Source organism: Sitophilus oryzae, unplaced genomic scaffold, assembly GCF_002938485.1.
Source record: "Sitophilus oryzae breed Bouriz unplaced genomic scaffold, Soryzae_2.0 scaffold_1518_pilon_pilon, whole genome shotgun sequence".
NCBI classification, from domain to species: Eukaryota; Metazoa; Arthropoda; class Insecta; order Coleoptera; family Curculionidae; genus Sitophilus; species Sitophilus oryzae.
This window is the reverse complement of record NW_022146190.1, coordinates 1,105,641-1,122,281: the sequence shown is the minus strand read 5'-3', so window position 1 is coordinate 1,122,281 and position 16,641 is coordinate 1,105,641. Positions and strand designations below refer to the sequence as shown.

At 34.9% G+C, this 16,641-nt stretch overlaps 2 protein-coding genes and 1 pseudogene across 2 annotated transcripts; 2 read left to right on the top strand and 1 right to left on the bottom strand.

Moving 5' to 3' along the window:
- Positions 1–161: 161 nt before the first annotated feature.
- On the bottom strand, positions 162–4,429 carry LOC115878574. Its single transcript, XM_030895104.1, has 2 exons — positions 3,975–4,429; positions 162–2,913 (listed from the first exon to the last, which is right to left on the bottom strand). Exon 2 carries the CDS (start codon positions 2,887–2,889, stop codon positions 967–969), a length of 1,923 nt encoding a protein of 640 aa, XP_030750964.1. The 5' UTR covers positions 2,890–2,913; positions 3,975–4,429; the 3' UTR covers positions 162–966.
- Positions 4,430–5,263: 834 nt separating this feature from the next.
- On the top strand, positions 5,264–6,928 carry LOC115878593 (protein 5NUC-like; the record flags this gene model as incomplete). The annotated part of the gene is made up of 1 exon (XM_030895142.1): positions 5,264–6,928. A coding segment is annotated over one exon (1,389 nt), but the record flags the coding sequence as incomplete, so codon positions are not given.
- Positions 6,929–9,586: 2,658 nt separating this feature from the next.
- Positions 9,587–11,353, top strand: LOC115878592 (annotated as a pseudogene).
- Positions 11,354–16,641: the final 5,288 nt, after the last annotated feature.

Genomic DNA, 16,641 nt, shown 5'->3' with positions numbered 1-16,641 from the left:
AATATTGAATACAAGGTGTTCCATTAAAAAAAACATTTTGTCATAAACTGCAAAAGCGATCTTCGATCAAGAATTCGTTTTCACCATCGTAATAAGCGGTAAAAATACTAGTTTGTCCATTTAACCGACTAAGTATCTGCGAAATCTGCAACAATAACGGAGTTAGCAATAATAGTGCCGACTTTTGTTGGAAGACCCTGATATAAATATGCACAGGGCACTCAAAATGTCAAGAATTTGAATGGATGACAGGATTTTCCTTAAAATTTACTAGAATACAAAATTGCAATTACCGTAATAATTGCAGGGATGAATATTCAAATTGGATGAATCGGATTGTTGTGAATAGAAGAAGTTAGATGAAAGGTCGCAAGGTAAAAGTCCGCGTTTCATGTTTCATATGCCTACTCGCGAATTTTTTTAAATTGACCCAAGACTAGACAATCTATTTGCTTTTACCAGAAAATGACAGTTTTTTGTCTGAAAATCAAGATTTAATTCGCGTCGATTGTATGAAACAATACCTCTAGTATTTTTCGTATGCTATTACAGACGCTGCGCTGTGTGCCTGATGGATAGTATCATGAGTCTTCTTATAATATGATAGTACTTACTTACATGATACGACAAGTTCATAAACCTGAATTTGCAGAAAGAAAACAACATAATACCTACCTATTTAAGCCCGTTTCATATACTCGCGAATTGCCATTTTTTTTTAATTGATCATTAGTAAGTATTTCATATTTTTTACGCGAAAATTATATTTGTCTGACTATCGGCACAAAATTCGCAATTCGCGAGTGTATGAAACAAGATTTGAATAGGAAATAGCCGAAATAGGTACATTTTTCATCAACAAAATATATTTCTGAAAGTACATGTTCAAAAGTTAACACTAAACAAACAAAAATTACATGTAAACATAAGTTAAAACGGAATTTTATCCACTCCAGAATTTACAAATTACATCAAATCGATGCACCAATCAGTGCTGTTCAATACTGAACTGAAATCAGAACGAAATTCTGGATAATCGTGATAATTCACTGGCAACTCTAAGATACAAGAACATGTGTGTGATGTTGGAACCATGTCTAGACCATATCTTTGATTGAAGTTGACTTGTATACGTCTTCCTATAATGACGTCAGCTCCAGTACAAAATCTCAGCAATTGTTTTAATGTTAGCACAGAACTTTCCCTGATAAATTTTCTCAGGTAGTTAAAGATTGTGTTTTTTTCTGCATCAAGATCAGTAGGAGATAATAGGGACAAAAGATTTTTTGAATTGATCTGTTTTGTTCCATAGATGTCTGAAAACTTTTCTTCGGAGATAAAGTTTCTAAGCACTTTTTGCCAGGCATTAATGACGAACATTCCCCTTTGTATCAATTCTTTGTGAGCTAACTCTTCTAGTAGTGTAGAAATATTTCTCTCAGTAGCATGTGTCTTACATCCCAAATCTGACAAGATGTCTAAAAGAGCTTCTTGATCGACATTTTCAAGTTTTGACATTGCTTTTTCTAAGAGAAATTTGTCATCGGAACTAACATATGATAAAAATGACTCAATTAGGTCACTCAATCGTCTGTCAAAAATTACCATTTCCATAAAAACTTTGGCAATTTCGATTGGAAAGTAATTGGTTTCTTTATAGCCCCTATATAGAATGAGGGCAATAGCTTCCCACTTCTCAGCATTGAAATCGTGGCGTATGTATGGGATCTTCACATTTGCCCCCACTGTACATCTGTCCATAAAACAGGACCAAAAGGCTGATAACGAATCGCGAAACACACCTCCTATATCTTCTCCAAGCTCCTCTACTCCATTATATCCTTTCATTTTTATTTGAATTGGTAGTCCGTCCTTATCCAAGGTCATGAATTTCTGAAGAAGGTCTTCAAAAAGTGACCCACGTCGAAGAGTGATGAGATTGTATTCCAAGCGTTCCGGAGCTATGGGACTCAAAGCCGGTTCCGGAGCTGTAGTAGTTGAGTCCGCATTATTGTATGTATTGTATGTACTATGTATTTCGGTTATGTCGTTCTGATTCTGTGATACTGAAGAAGTATGTTCTAATTCGTATATTGGGATATAGTTAGAATAAAACCTAGTGAAATCATTTTCATATTCAACTACTACATTTGGATCTGCATCATTCAAGAACATAGATGGATTGTTTATCTCTGGTATCTCCAGCTGCTCCTGTCGTTCATTTGATTCTACAGATACTTGTACAACAGATGGTAGAGAAAAGGATAACGACGAATTGTTGGGAGAATTTTCTGTGTATGATTCGGTGTTTATCTGAGTTTCCTCATCTGATGCTGTTCGGGTAACCGTTTGTATTTTTTCTTTAGTAGCTAGATAAACTCTCACTTTTGAGTTAGAAAACTTGGTTGCTCGAAACATATCCTCGACAGTCACATTATCTTCGATGGTAGACAACTTAAAATCCATTAAATCAACGGAAAATTCTTCTAATTTGCCCATTTTGGAAATATTCCCCGGAAAAAATATTTCAATTCCTTTTTGAATAAGGTCACTTTTTTTCATGGTCTTCAAAGCACAGACTTTCCATGTACCTCCACCAGTCTGGGATCGTATTTGCTTATATTTCTCACCATCTAAACTATACATCCAACCTATTTCCACCTGACGAGTAGATCTCCAGTTTCCAGATTTTTTTCTCTTTCCAGATTCGTCTTCTTCATTCCCGGAAGATGCACCGTTGGAAGCCTCTGATTTTCGTTTTATCTTATTTTGCAACTTTTTTAATAGTACCATTTTTCGATTTGGCTTCTCTCGGTTGTTACAAAACTGTTTAGCCGCCATTCTGTCTCCATAAAGGGGAATGTATTGTCTCAAATCCTCTTCAGGCATTTATTTAATAACTTCTTCGTCTATCTGTAATAAATGCATTATTAAATTATTTCTACTGGATGCATCTCTTTTATACAGGTTGTTTCACAAATGAGGTTACAAACTCTGCTAGCAGTTAGACTATACGAAATTAAGAAAAAAAGACACAATACGGTATCTACGACAATCGTTTCGTAGATACCAGGTGAAAGTAAAAAAAAATGTTCATTAATTTTATTATACATTTTTCAACCTATTGTTTTCAAAAATTGGTACACTGGGGCTTTGTATATGCGAAATCCGTTTATGGACTTATCTAATATTTCATAAAATAACAATTACTAACATATCGAATTGAATTAGCACACTGAGACTTTTCTGTAATATCTGTTGTATCCCCTCTCTTCTTGCTCCGAATAAAATAACGCCCTCTTTTATTTCGGATTCTTTTATTTCTGTGGCGTGTTCTGAAATACAACCGGTTATATAATTTTGAATAAGGTTTCCAATTTGTTTTAAACGTTTTTTGAATTTTCATATAAAAGTTTTAAAAACTATGTATGAATCATATGAAATATCCTCTTAACGAAATGTGACTTATGAAATATCGGGAATATCCCCTTTACTTCGAAGCCTACCGAGCCTCCACGACTTCATGCCAGATTTCGCGTAAGCCCCGCCTTAATACGATACAACTCCGACTTACGTCGCGTCGCTACCGCACGATGAGTTAGACAGAGAGAGAAAACTGCCGTACGTCGTGCATCGACTCACAAACAAAGACGTTTGCAGTACTCCAACGGTCAAAATTATTTTGTTTTCTAACGCCAGAATATTTTAATACACAAAACCACAAATATTAAAATAATATTGATTATATGATTATTTATTACAACACACTTACGTGTATTAACTATAATATTACCGAAAGTCGTAGAGAACCGCCACTATTTTAAAAAGTTAGATCATTGTCGATAACCCAAATTTTCATGACCCTATCATTTATAGTTTCCCATTTAAGGCTAATTGTACCGTTAAAAAACACCCTGTACAGTTAGTAATAGTAATAATGTCCTTTAATAAGTAAATCAATATTATCAACTTACCTTCTCAGTCCTGAACTTGTCTATGACATCTTGTCCTAGTCCCCGTTCTATCAGGAATGTTTCCAAATCCATCTCAAATCAGTAGATATAATCAATAAATGTTATAAATCAGACAATGTTCACCACAAAGAAATTAATATTATTAATTGTTTTTTTTATTTCAAACACATCACAAACACGGAGCGTATTATCATGCGACCAGACACCAAATACTCCAGACAGGTTAAAAAATTACGCCGGCCGACAGGCGTTCTGGGACTTCCCAGAATTAACAACAGGTGTTTCTATCTGGCTCGAGCCAATTATTATCTGGCTCGAGCCAATTATTATCTGGCTCGAGCCAATTATTATCTGGCTAGAGCCAATTATTATCTGGCTCGAGCCAATTATTATCTGGCTAGAGCCAATTATTATTTGGCTCGAGCCATATAAAAAAAATCTCGACTGGCCCCACAGCGCTTCCGTAGCACTTAAACAAAATTCCCAAGTTTTTATTCCAGGAGCTACAGATCGCCCGACACACTATTGCCGGATCCTGTTTATTTTTTTTGTATTATTTCCTTAATAAAGACATTTTATTAATATCATTATTATTAATATTCACATTTTTCAAATTTTCCCCTGACCTGATTTTTTTTAACAAAGCCGACAATAAAATAAATTACAGCTTGATATAACCAGATATATTATTTTGTATAAGTTGCTTTACGTTTAAAGTCATAGGCTGCTACTACTAGTTTCAAGTAAAACCAAATCTCAAAGAAATTTAAAACAGTGTAGGAACACGATAAATTTATGTAATAGCGAATAGAAAAACCTTATCATTAAAAATATATAAACATAATATGGATTTTTATTTGAACAAATTCAGTTATGATAACTTTTCACTGTGTCAATTCATAGACAGCCACAGCTAGTGATGGGCGGTGGGTAAATAGTAAATACCCAATAAGCAGATCAATAAAATTTGAGTATAATACATATATACAGAGTCTCAAATAAGTGCAAATATTTTCAGGGGTGGTAGATCTCGATAAAATAAATATATTTCCTCTTTTTTGTCCGTTTCTCAAATATATCCAAAATAACCGAGTTAAGACCAAAGTACTAAATATTACTTTTCTTTAACGGGCAGTTTTTTGCTACAAAATTTTTTATTTTCTTTTGTCGTTAAAAACGCTAATTTTTTGGAACTGAGAGACTGTTTCATATCAAAATTTCTTAATAAAAATATTATATTATTATAGTTTTAATTGTTTTTTCGATGCCATATACTAATTAACTCTTGGTTTCAGGCAGTAGGAAATCATGAATTCGACCTAACACCCGAGGTTTTGGCGAAGTTTGTTGATGCAACAGATGCGCCATTTGTAGCTGCCAATCTAAATTTCACAAAAGAACCCTCGCTGTCAAAAGTACAGAAATCCGTCGTATTACAAGTGCAAGGGCACCAAGTAGGAATTATAGGATATCTAACACCCGAAACTATCAAAATATCTTTAACGGGAAATGTAGTATTCTACGATGAAGTCGAAGCGATCAGAGAAGAAGCCAAGAGACTTGTTAATGAAGGTGTAAACATCATTATAGCTCTCGGACATTCTGGTTACGAAGTAGATAAAAAAATCGCTAAAGAAGTAGAGGAAGTTGATATAGTCATCGGAGGCCACACAAACACCTTTCTATGGAACGGAGAAGAGCCGGATTCGGAAACTAAAGAAGACGTTTATCCTAAAATGATAACTCAAACTTCGGGTAAAACAGTGCCGGTAGTCCAAGCCTACGCTTATACCAAGTACTTAGGTGTGCTAAATGTCACTTTCGACACTAGCGGCAGAGTAACCGGCGTTTCTGGACAACCGATATTCCTGGATAACAGTATAGATCAGCAAGCTGATGTTTTGGAATTACTTGAAGTTTATAGGCCTGCTATAGACGAATTAAACAAAGAAAAAGTAGGAGTTTCTAAAGTTTTATTAGATGGTAATTCTGACGTATGCCGTCAGAAAGAGTGCAACTTTGGGAATTTTATAGCTGATGTTCACGTAGCTTACGTCGCGTCAATAACGACTGAAAGATGGACAAGTGCTCCCATAGGAATCTATAACGGAGGTGCTATCAGAAACACCATCATACCAGACGTTGACGGCAACTCCGTTACCCGCGGTGATCTACTCGGAGCTATACCATTCGGTAACCAAGTTATAACACTAACTTTAAGCGGTTCCAATTTACTCTACGCTTTCGAACAAATGGTTAGGTCGGAAGGAGAAACCTCCAAAGGAGAATTCCCACAAGTTTCCGGCATTCGTCTGCAACTGGATATGTCCAAACCACCTTACTCCAGAGTTCAGAGTGTTAGAGTTAGGTGTGGCATTTGCGAAATTCCTGTTTATGAGACATTAAACGAAGCTCAGAATTATACATTAGTTACGTCTAGTTTTCTGTCTGAGGGCGGAGACGGAGTTACAGTTTTCAGAGATCACGCCATAAAGAAAACCAGCCAGGACTTGGGAGATTTGGAAATGATGGTTTGGTATTTTAATAAATACAGTCCAGTGTATCCCGAAGTTCACGGGAGAATAGAATTTGTGACTTCGGGCGTAAGAAGAACGAACAATTGGACAACGATGTTACTGGGGATAGTAACACTACAAATTCTATGGAGGTGTATATAATATCTAAAACCACCTATTAAAGTATTTTTCCTAAAATAATGGTGTTTTATATTCATGTCCTTCTCCAAGTATTGTAAATATTGTAAATAAATATATGATAACAGGACGGAAACCATATTATTCTGACATCAGAGGTCTGTTATTTGTTCTGCTTGATTAACAATTTTTGAAATTACTCTAAATTTGTGAACAATTGAACGACAATGTTTATTGGGGATATTCCTCCAAATTATATGGAGGAGAATATAATATCTAAAACCTATTAAAATATTTTTTCCTAAAATAATGTTGTTTTATATGCATGTCCTTCTCCAAGTATTGTATATATTGTAAACAAATACAATATGATCGAAAAAAACGGCGTCAGCGATGGCTATGAAATGAAGATCGCTGTCATTTTATCTGCAAAATTATATGGCGAATATCATCGATGTTCATTGCCAAGCCAACTGGACGCCGTTTTTTTTCTCGATCATATGGTATATGATGACAGGACAGAAACCAGATTATTCTTTTTATCAGAGACCTGTTATTTGTTCTGCTTGGTAAAAAATTATTGATAAATATAAAAATATATAAAAAATTATAATTATTAAAATTACTCTACCCTTCTTAGTAGCATAATCATCATCTAATCTTGTTGGTGCATTCATCAAGTGCTTTATGTAGACCCCCTCTTTTTATTTCGATGAATGTGGATCCAGGTCCAGAAATATATCTCTGTTCTGTTCTTATCTATATCAGTATTTATAGATGTCTGCCATTCAGTTCTTTTGAGGTCTACCCATACTTCTTTTGTTTTCCCACGATCTCCATCTAAAAATTCTATGTGCTAATGTGCCCATCTACTTTGGTCCTATCGAATCACAAGACCCATCCATTGTCACTTTAGATGTGCTATTCTCTCCACGCACGATGTCCAAACCACCTTACTCCAGAGTTCAAAGTCCATAGTTCAAAGTGTTAGAGTTAGGTGTGGCAGTTGTGATATTCCTATAAACGGATCCCAGAATTATATTTTAGTTACGTCTAATTTTCTAATAGCGGAGATGGAGTCACAGTTTTCAGAGGTCGCGTCATAAACAAAACTATATATTATTCAAGACTATGGAAATTTAGAAATTATGGTTTGGTAATAAATACAGTGCAGTGTACCCGGAAGTTCACAGGAGAATAGTATTTGTAAATAAGGACAGTATAATAATAACAATTCGGACGTAAAGGTGTCTTTGCATTTGTAAGCTTTTGTCGATCGCTTGTAAGCTTTCGTAAGATTGTAAGCATTGGCCGTGACAGTGATGTGGGGTAAAATACAGAAAGTGTAAAGTATACAGTACTGGCAACTCTTACTTTTGGGTAGGTATTTACATGTGTGGAAGTAAATCGCATAGGGATCTTATTAAGTCGGAGCGAGAGAAATGCGACGGGGTGCTGTTGCGGCGTTGTCACATTTCTCCGGTACGCCTTTCCTTATTAAGTAAAGTAAAATCACGATCGCAAACCGCTTATTTTTAAAATCCTTTTTTTTTAAGATAACTAGATAAAATCATTAGATATGTTTCTGAGCATCTGAAATGGAATTATAAGGATATCGTTAAGGTATCCATATTTTTATAACGAGAAAACGCCAGTAATCGCGATAATTTAAAGACTCAACTTTTTAACACATAACACGCGATATTCAAGAACCACTTTAGATATTGAAACTTTTTTTTTATTTTGAAGTTCGGATCTTTTACAAGACGTTTATGATGTTTTTTTTTCATTCAAAAATTTAAAAATAAAACATCCGTCTATTTTTAGCAATTTTCAGCAAACGTGTAACTTTTTTATGTGTAAAGATTTTCACATACTGCCTGCGAAGAAAATATAGCAAAAATATTAAGAAAGTTTTTGAAAAAAATTACAATCAATTATTTCTAATGGATTTCGAAATATCGATTTTTGAATTCAGAGTTCTAATAGCGCGACCACTGTCGAACACCAACTCAATTCCACTTATTTTTACCAAAAGTGCAAGTGTTCCTAACTTGCACTTAAAAATTTTCCAGCTATCAGGAAAATTACAACGACTCGTTAATAAATAAACAAAGGATCACGAGACGTAATTACATCGTAAAGCTGAACGCATGATATACAATACACCCTTCTCTAGAATTTTAAGTACCGATTTGGTCATAGGCAAGATGATTGGGTCGACCGCGACGAATTTACTGTATCCCCTTCCACGTCTCTTAGCAATATGCACAGATTATCGGTTTATTTCATACGTTTGGCAACGTTTTTACTGTTCTCTCTTTGTTCAGTACCTACATTATAAACGCATACATACTCTTCTTACATACGGAAATCTCGACCCAAAACTAACCTTTGCCAGCCCTTAGTATATACCAATTAAGAAATATTGTAGATATATTCCTGGTATTCTGGGTATTTACTATGGTGTCATCGGGGAATCCCCTTATAAAATTAAGGTATTAACCTAAATTGCCAAAATCCATATCAAAATCCATTAAATTTTATATAAAAATATATTATTATAAGAAAAACTGCGAGTACCTCTCCATATTTAAAGTTATTGGCATATATTTGCTATATTATGTGAGTGGTTTATTGTGCGATTATTTCTTACTGGTCACGTTTCCATTCTTGACGGTAAAAATGGTCCAAGTCAAAATGATCACGTTTACTCTTTGTCATTGCCAACTGTGGACTTGTCTGTATTCTGTATTTGTCGAGGCGCTCAAACGAATGCACAAATAATTTTACCGTTATTGCGTATTTACTTTTGCATCTAATGCGGATATACATCAATTTACATAAAATCAATTATACAATAGACAAAAATAATATAAAATTGAAATATAGTTTAAATAGTTTTTTATGTGCATCTATAATATACTAATTAACCTTGGTTTTAGGCACTAGGATACCATGAATTCAGATAGGCTCTTTGTAAAATATCCTGCCTATGTTAAAAACGCCGGCGTTTTATAATAAGCCTAGTCTTTTTGCAAAATGCCGTTATTCGATATGCCTGCGACAGATATAAATTGATGGTTGAAGAAAAAAGAAACAATTGTAAATATACTAATTAACTCTTGGTTTTAGGCACTAGGAAACCATGAATTCGGCCTGACACCCGAGGTTTTGACGAAGTTTGTCAATGCGGTAGATGCCTCATTTGTAGCTGCCAATCTAGATTTCACAAAAGAACCCTCTCTGTCAAAAGTACAGAAATCCGTCGTATTACAAGTGCAATGGGAGTACGAAGTAGGCGTTATAAGATATGTAACCCCCAAAACTACCAAAATATCTTCACCGGAAAAGGTAGTATTCCACGATGAAGTCCGAGAGATCAGAAAAGAAGCCAAGAGACTTGTTAATGAAGGTGTAAATATCATTATAGCTCTCGGACATTTTGGTTACAAAGTAGACAAAAAAATCGCCAAAGAAGTACAGGAAGTTGATATAGTCATCGGAGGCCACACAAAAACCTTTCTATGGAACGGAAAACAAGCGGATTCCGAAACTAAAGAAGACGTTTACCCTAAAATAATAACTCAAAACTTCGGGTAAAAAAGTGCCGGTAGTCCAAGCCTATGTTTATACCAAGTACTTAGGTGTGCTAAAAGCCACTTTTGACACTAGTGGCAGACCAACAGACGTTTCCGGACAACCGATATTCTTGGATAACAGCATAGCTTACCAAAAAGATGTTTTGGGATTACTTGAAGTTTATAGACCTGCTATAGACAAACTAATTAAAGAAAAAGTAGGAGTTTCAAAAGTTGTATTGAATGGTAATTCTGATGTATGCCGTCAAAAAGAGTGCAACTTTGGTAATTTTATAACTGATCTTCACATAGCTTACATCGCGTCAGTAACGACTGAAAGATGGACCAGTGCTCCCATAGGAATCTCCAAAGGAGGTGGTATCAGAAACACCATCATACTAGACGTTGACAGCAACTGCGTTACCCGAAGTGATCTACTCAGAGCTAGACCATTCGGTAACCAAGTTATAATACTAATATTAAGCGGATCCAATTACGCTTTCGAAGAAATGGTTAGGTCAGAAGGAGAAACCTCCAATCGAGAATTCCCACAAGTTTCGGGATATAAGCCTGCAGCTGGATATGTCCAAACCACTTTACTCCAGAATGTTAGAGTTAGGTGTGGCAGTTGCGAAATTCCTGTTTATGAAACATTAAACGAAGCTCAGAATTATACAGTAGTTACATATAGTTTTCTGTCTAACGGCGGAGATGGAATTACAGTTTCCAGAGATCGCGCCATAAATAAAACTAGCCAGGACTTGGGAGATTTGGAAATGATGGTTTGGTATTTTAATAAATACAGTCCATTGTATCCCGAAGTTCACGGGAGAATAGAATTTGTGACTTCGGGCGTAAGAAGAACGAACAATCGGACAACGATGTTATTGGGGATAGTAACACTACAAATTCTACGGAGGTGTATATAATATCTAAAACCTATTAAAGTATTTTTTTTTCCTAAAATAATGTTTTTTATAGTCATGTCCTTCTCCAAGTATTTATATTGTAAATAAAAAAATATATGTTGACAGGACGAAAATCATATTATTCTGACATAACAGGTCTGTTATTTGTTCTGCTTGGTAAACAATTATTGAAATTACTCTACCCTTCTTGGTAGCCTTAGTTCCATCCAATGCTTTATGTAGACCCCTTTTTTTTATTTCGATGAATGTGGATCCAGCTCCAGAAATATGTCTGTGTTCTGTTCTTATAGATACCAGTGTTTAATGGATGTCTGTCATTCAGCTATCTCTTCTAAGGTCTACCGATACTTCTTTTTTTTCGCAGGATCTCTATCTTAAAAATTATATGTGCTAATGAGCCCATCTACTTTAGTCCTGTCTAGTCACAAGACCCATCCATTGCCACTTTGGATGGAACTCCACGCACAATGTCCAAACCGCCTTACTCCAGAGTTCAAAGTGTTAGAGTTAGGTACGGTAGTTGTGATATTCCTATATACGGATCTCAGAATTACATTTTAGTTACGTCTAGTTTTCTAATAGCGGAGATGGAGTCACAGTTTTCAGAGGTCGCGTCATAAACAAAACTATCCAGCCTTTTAGAGATTTAAAAATGATAGTTTGGTAATAAATACAGTCCAGTATACCCCGAAGTTCACAGAAGAATATAGGATTTGTGAATAAGGACAGTGATAATAATGTTATGTGAGTGGTTTATTGTGCAATTATTTGTCACTGGTCGCGTTTCCATTCTTGTCGGTAAAAGTGGTCCAAGTCAAAAGAATCACGATTATTGGTGGCCATTGCCAAGTGGAGAATTCTCAGTACAGGCGCTCAGACGAATGCAAAAATTTTACCGTTAACCGTTATTGCTTATTTACTTTTGCATTTAATGCGGATATGGAAATATACACCAATTTGCATAAAATCAATTACATAATAGGCAGAAATAATAAAATTGAAACATATTTTTAATAGTTTTTATATGCATATTTACATATATTATTAATAGATATACTAATATTGTATAATTTACTTTTTTTTTCCTGCGTATGAGATTTATTGCGATGATAGAATTATGCCTGGACCCCATTACGCCACACACCACGCGACGCCACGCTATCCCACGTGGGCCCACGTGTTACGACACGCGACGTGGGGAAGAGGGTACATATGAGATCTAGGACAGACGAATCGCCTATCAAAACATACGCACACGCACAGATCTTGATGACGTGGGGTGGCGTGGCGTGTGGCGTAATGGGGTCCCGACTTCATGGGAAACATTGTTTATGCGACGTTTCGCCCAATCCTGGTGGGCTTTTTCGAGTCCTTTTTTTCTAAAAAATGGGAATATAACAATTGCCCTTTTTTTCTCTTATAAAAAAAATACAAATAATATTCGTCGTATATAATATATTATATTAAAAAATATTCAGACAACACGATATTAAAAAATAGCCAGTTATATTATTAGAAATACTAATATATAAATAATCAATTATCATGCTAATACTTCTTAAGCCGTCTTGTTGTTAGCACTAGATGCACATTTTTTAGAATAAAGTGCTTAAAAAGGCCACCATGATTGAGCGAAACGTTGCATAAAAAATGTTTTCCATCATTCTATCACAATAAACCTCATACCCAAGAAAAAAACTAACGAGACATTTATTCCATACAGGGAGAGTTTCCTACGATGTTCTCTATGGTTATCTCGGTAACTACTGGAGATATAGAGTAGGTTAAATGGGGAAACAATTGCAGTTTTGTGGGGTCATAAATATGCGCCTTTCAGATTTTTGAAAACGTTCATGGCTTACTAGATATTTTGAAAAAAAATGACTGTTTTAAAAATAATTGTTCCTACCCTTCTATTTTAGACAAAAAGTTTTCAGATAAAAGTTGTAGATAATCACATCCCTAGTGAGTTTGTGTTCTCCATTTTTTTCTAAAGTCTGTCATTTTTGACATATGACACTGCAACATGTTTTTTTTTAAATGGAAACCATCGTTGGCCATGACTTCATAAAAAGCGCCATTTCTTAAGCTTTGCAGCAATATAATATGCCTTTTTCGAAAAATTACTGAGTTATAGCCAATTCTTATCTTTCTTGACAAATTTCACTTAGTGGGCATGGTATACTTATTTTTTATGATTTATAACTTATAAAAGATAGAATATATTATTAAACGATTGTTTACAATTTACATTACACAAACTAAGATTTAAAATATAATATCACTAAGTACATACACTTTACGTTATATTAGAAAATGTTCAAAAAATCCGCCATTGCTTTGAGTACATATATAAATGCATCTTTTTAAAACTAAATTGCTAACAGAACGACCGGTCGACTTAATTAAACTTCTCCCGTACCACCTCTTGTTAAAATCCCTTGTAAACCTTGTTATTAACCATATGGCATAAAAAAAAATTAAAATAGATAGGTCAGGTGATCCAGAAGACCCATGCAATTGGTCCACCTCTTCCTATCCCTGAATTTGCATAATTATGATATAAATAATTTTTAACATTTGTTTTTATTATGGGGGGGGGGTGTCATAATGAAAGTCATGTTGGAACCACTCTATTGATGCGCGAGTAATTTATTCAAAAAAAAACACACATAGCCACTGATAAATGCGCGCGGAATGCGCGCGGTGTCTTCACCGGCCGTCCCAATTGAACAACGAACATAGAAAGCGGAGAGCGGAGCGTCGAAAAACCGGTTGGAGAGGGTTCGCCGCTAGTTGTTTGCGTGCAGAGCGCGCGCAACTTGAAAACACGTACTGACACGTACCAATAGAGGAGAATCGGGGCGCGCGTGCCGCGCGTTCGCGGCGCAGCGCGCCAATGTATACGTACCATAACCACAGCCATAACATGTCTTGAAACCCGTTCTCTAAAAAACGTAAGTAACGTTGCCGGTCAACGTATCCTCGAAAATGTATGGCCAAGAAAAGTTGAACCAATAATCCTCCAAGCTTTTCTTCATTTGAAAAATTCATTTTTACAATTTTTGTTTATTTTAATTTACAAGGTTTGGAAGTGACAGTTTCACATTTCACAACGATCGATCTTGTTTCCATGGCTAACTAAGTGAAATTGCTTAAAAATTATAAAGGTGCGTATTCATTATCCGCACGAACGAACGAACGAATGTTCGCTAGTGGTATGGACGGGGACCGCACGATAGGACCGCACGAGAAGACCGGAGGCATTTGTTGGCGAACGCCTTTGATGTACCGACTCAAAACGGATGGTCGAGCGAACGAACGAACGAACGGCCGCATGCGTTCGGTCCCCGTCTAAATATACCGCACTTTCATTCGTTCGTTCGTTCGTTCGTTCGGATAATGAATACGCACCTTAAGAATTGGTTATTCAGGGTGGTCCGAATTGTATTCCGGAAACTTCGGCAGCATATTCTGCAGATAAAAATAAGTAAAAAAGTTCGTATAAATGTAGGTCCTAAAATGCTTAATTTCAGAGATACAGGGTGAAGAAGTTTCATTTTTATTTCAATTTTTTCTAAATAATTTCTGAAGTAACGTCAATATTTGGATGAAAATTGGTGTTTGGGAGTATTTTGACATGAGAAATTTTATTTTGATGTCGATATGACTCCTACTAGTAGAGGGCGCCACCTACATATGTTTTAACTGTTTTGAAGAGTAATAACTTTTTGTCCGTATCTGTATAACACTACCGAGCGAAAAAATATACATCTCTGTGACTTTTTACTTAAAAAATATCTCTTTGTAAAAATCGCTACGAGCAACCGTTCTTAAGATATTTAGATGGAAATAGTCAACACATGTCATTATTGACGAAAAATAAACACGTAGAGTAGATACTTATTTCAGTGAAATAATAAATTTGGGAAATTTTTATTTTTTTAAAATTAATCATAAATTTTTCTGCAAAAAATGATGATAAAACAGTTTCTGTTGAACTTTTGACACAAAAGTATTTCAAATGTATGATTTCAGTCTAATAACTATTTAGTCAACATGTTTAATTAATGTCAATGATGACAGGTATTGATAGTTTCGATTCCAAATATCTCGAAAACTGTCACTCGTAGCGATTTTTACCGAGAGACCTTTTTTACGTAAAAAACGTCGTAACTGTATATTTTTTTACTCAGTAGTTATATACAGGTACGGCCAAAAAGTTATTACTCTTCAAACCGGTTAAAAATTATGTAGGTGGCGCCCTCTACTAGTAGGAGCCATATTGACAGCAAAATCAAATTTCTCATGTCATAAAACTCCCAGACACCAATTTTCATTCAAATATTGACTTTACTTCAGAAATTATTTGGAAAAAATCGAAATAAAAATGAATCTTCTACACCCTGTATCTCCGAAAGTAAGCATTTTAGGACATACGTTTATACGAACTTTTTTACTTATTTTATCTGCAGAATATGCTGCCGAAGTTCCCGGAATACAGTTCGGACCACCCTGTTAACTCAGTAATTTTTCGAAAAAACATATAAAAAAAAGCTTAAAAAATGGCGCTTTTTATGAAGTCCTGGCCAAATGGTTTCTCTTTAAAAAACATATGTTTGTGTGATATGTCAAAAATGACAGTCTTTAAAAAAAATTGGAGATCGCAAACTCATTACGGATGTGATTATCTACAAATTTTATCTGAAAATTTTTGTCTAAAATATATTATAATGGAATTAGGGACAATTTTTAAAATAGCCAAAATTTGTTTTTTTTTCGAAATATCTAGTTAGCCATGAACTTTTTGAAAAATCTGAAAAGCGCATATTTATGATCCAACAAAAATGCAATTCTTTCCCCATTAACTGACTCTCTATCTCCAGTAGTTAGTAGTTTCCGAGATTCCCATAAAGAAAATCGTAGGAAACTCATCCTGTATGACATATATACAGGCGTATAGAATAATCTGGCTTTTTGCAAAAAGACTAGACAATTTACAAAACGCCGGCTTTTTAAACAAAACAAGTAATTTTACCAAAAGCCTATCTATTTTCACTCACTTTGCAAAAAGCATAATCAGAATTAGGTACGATATTTTCCGTACACTTCTGCAAAAAGACTGCCTGTTTTCAGTTATTTTATAAAATACCAAATCAAGGCCAGGCAGATTAAAAAATAATCAAAATTTAGTCAGCTATGGACATCAGCATATTTACACTTTATGATAAGAATAACGCATATTTTCCTACACAAAAACAATAATTTATGTCAAAATTTTATTTTGTGTAGATGAAAATAACTTAAACCTATTTCATAAATTATAATTAGGTATTATAAGTGATATAATTTTAAATACAAAATTAAAACCTTAATATTAATATCTTATTTAATGATTACACTCTGATTCTGTGTACAGGACTGTTCAGGGTCAGACTGAGTCAAAGCCCAAGCAACACCGTTCAAGAGTATATACGTTTAATAAACGTACTATCCTCAGACA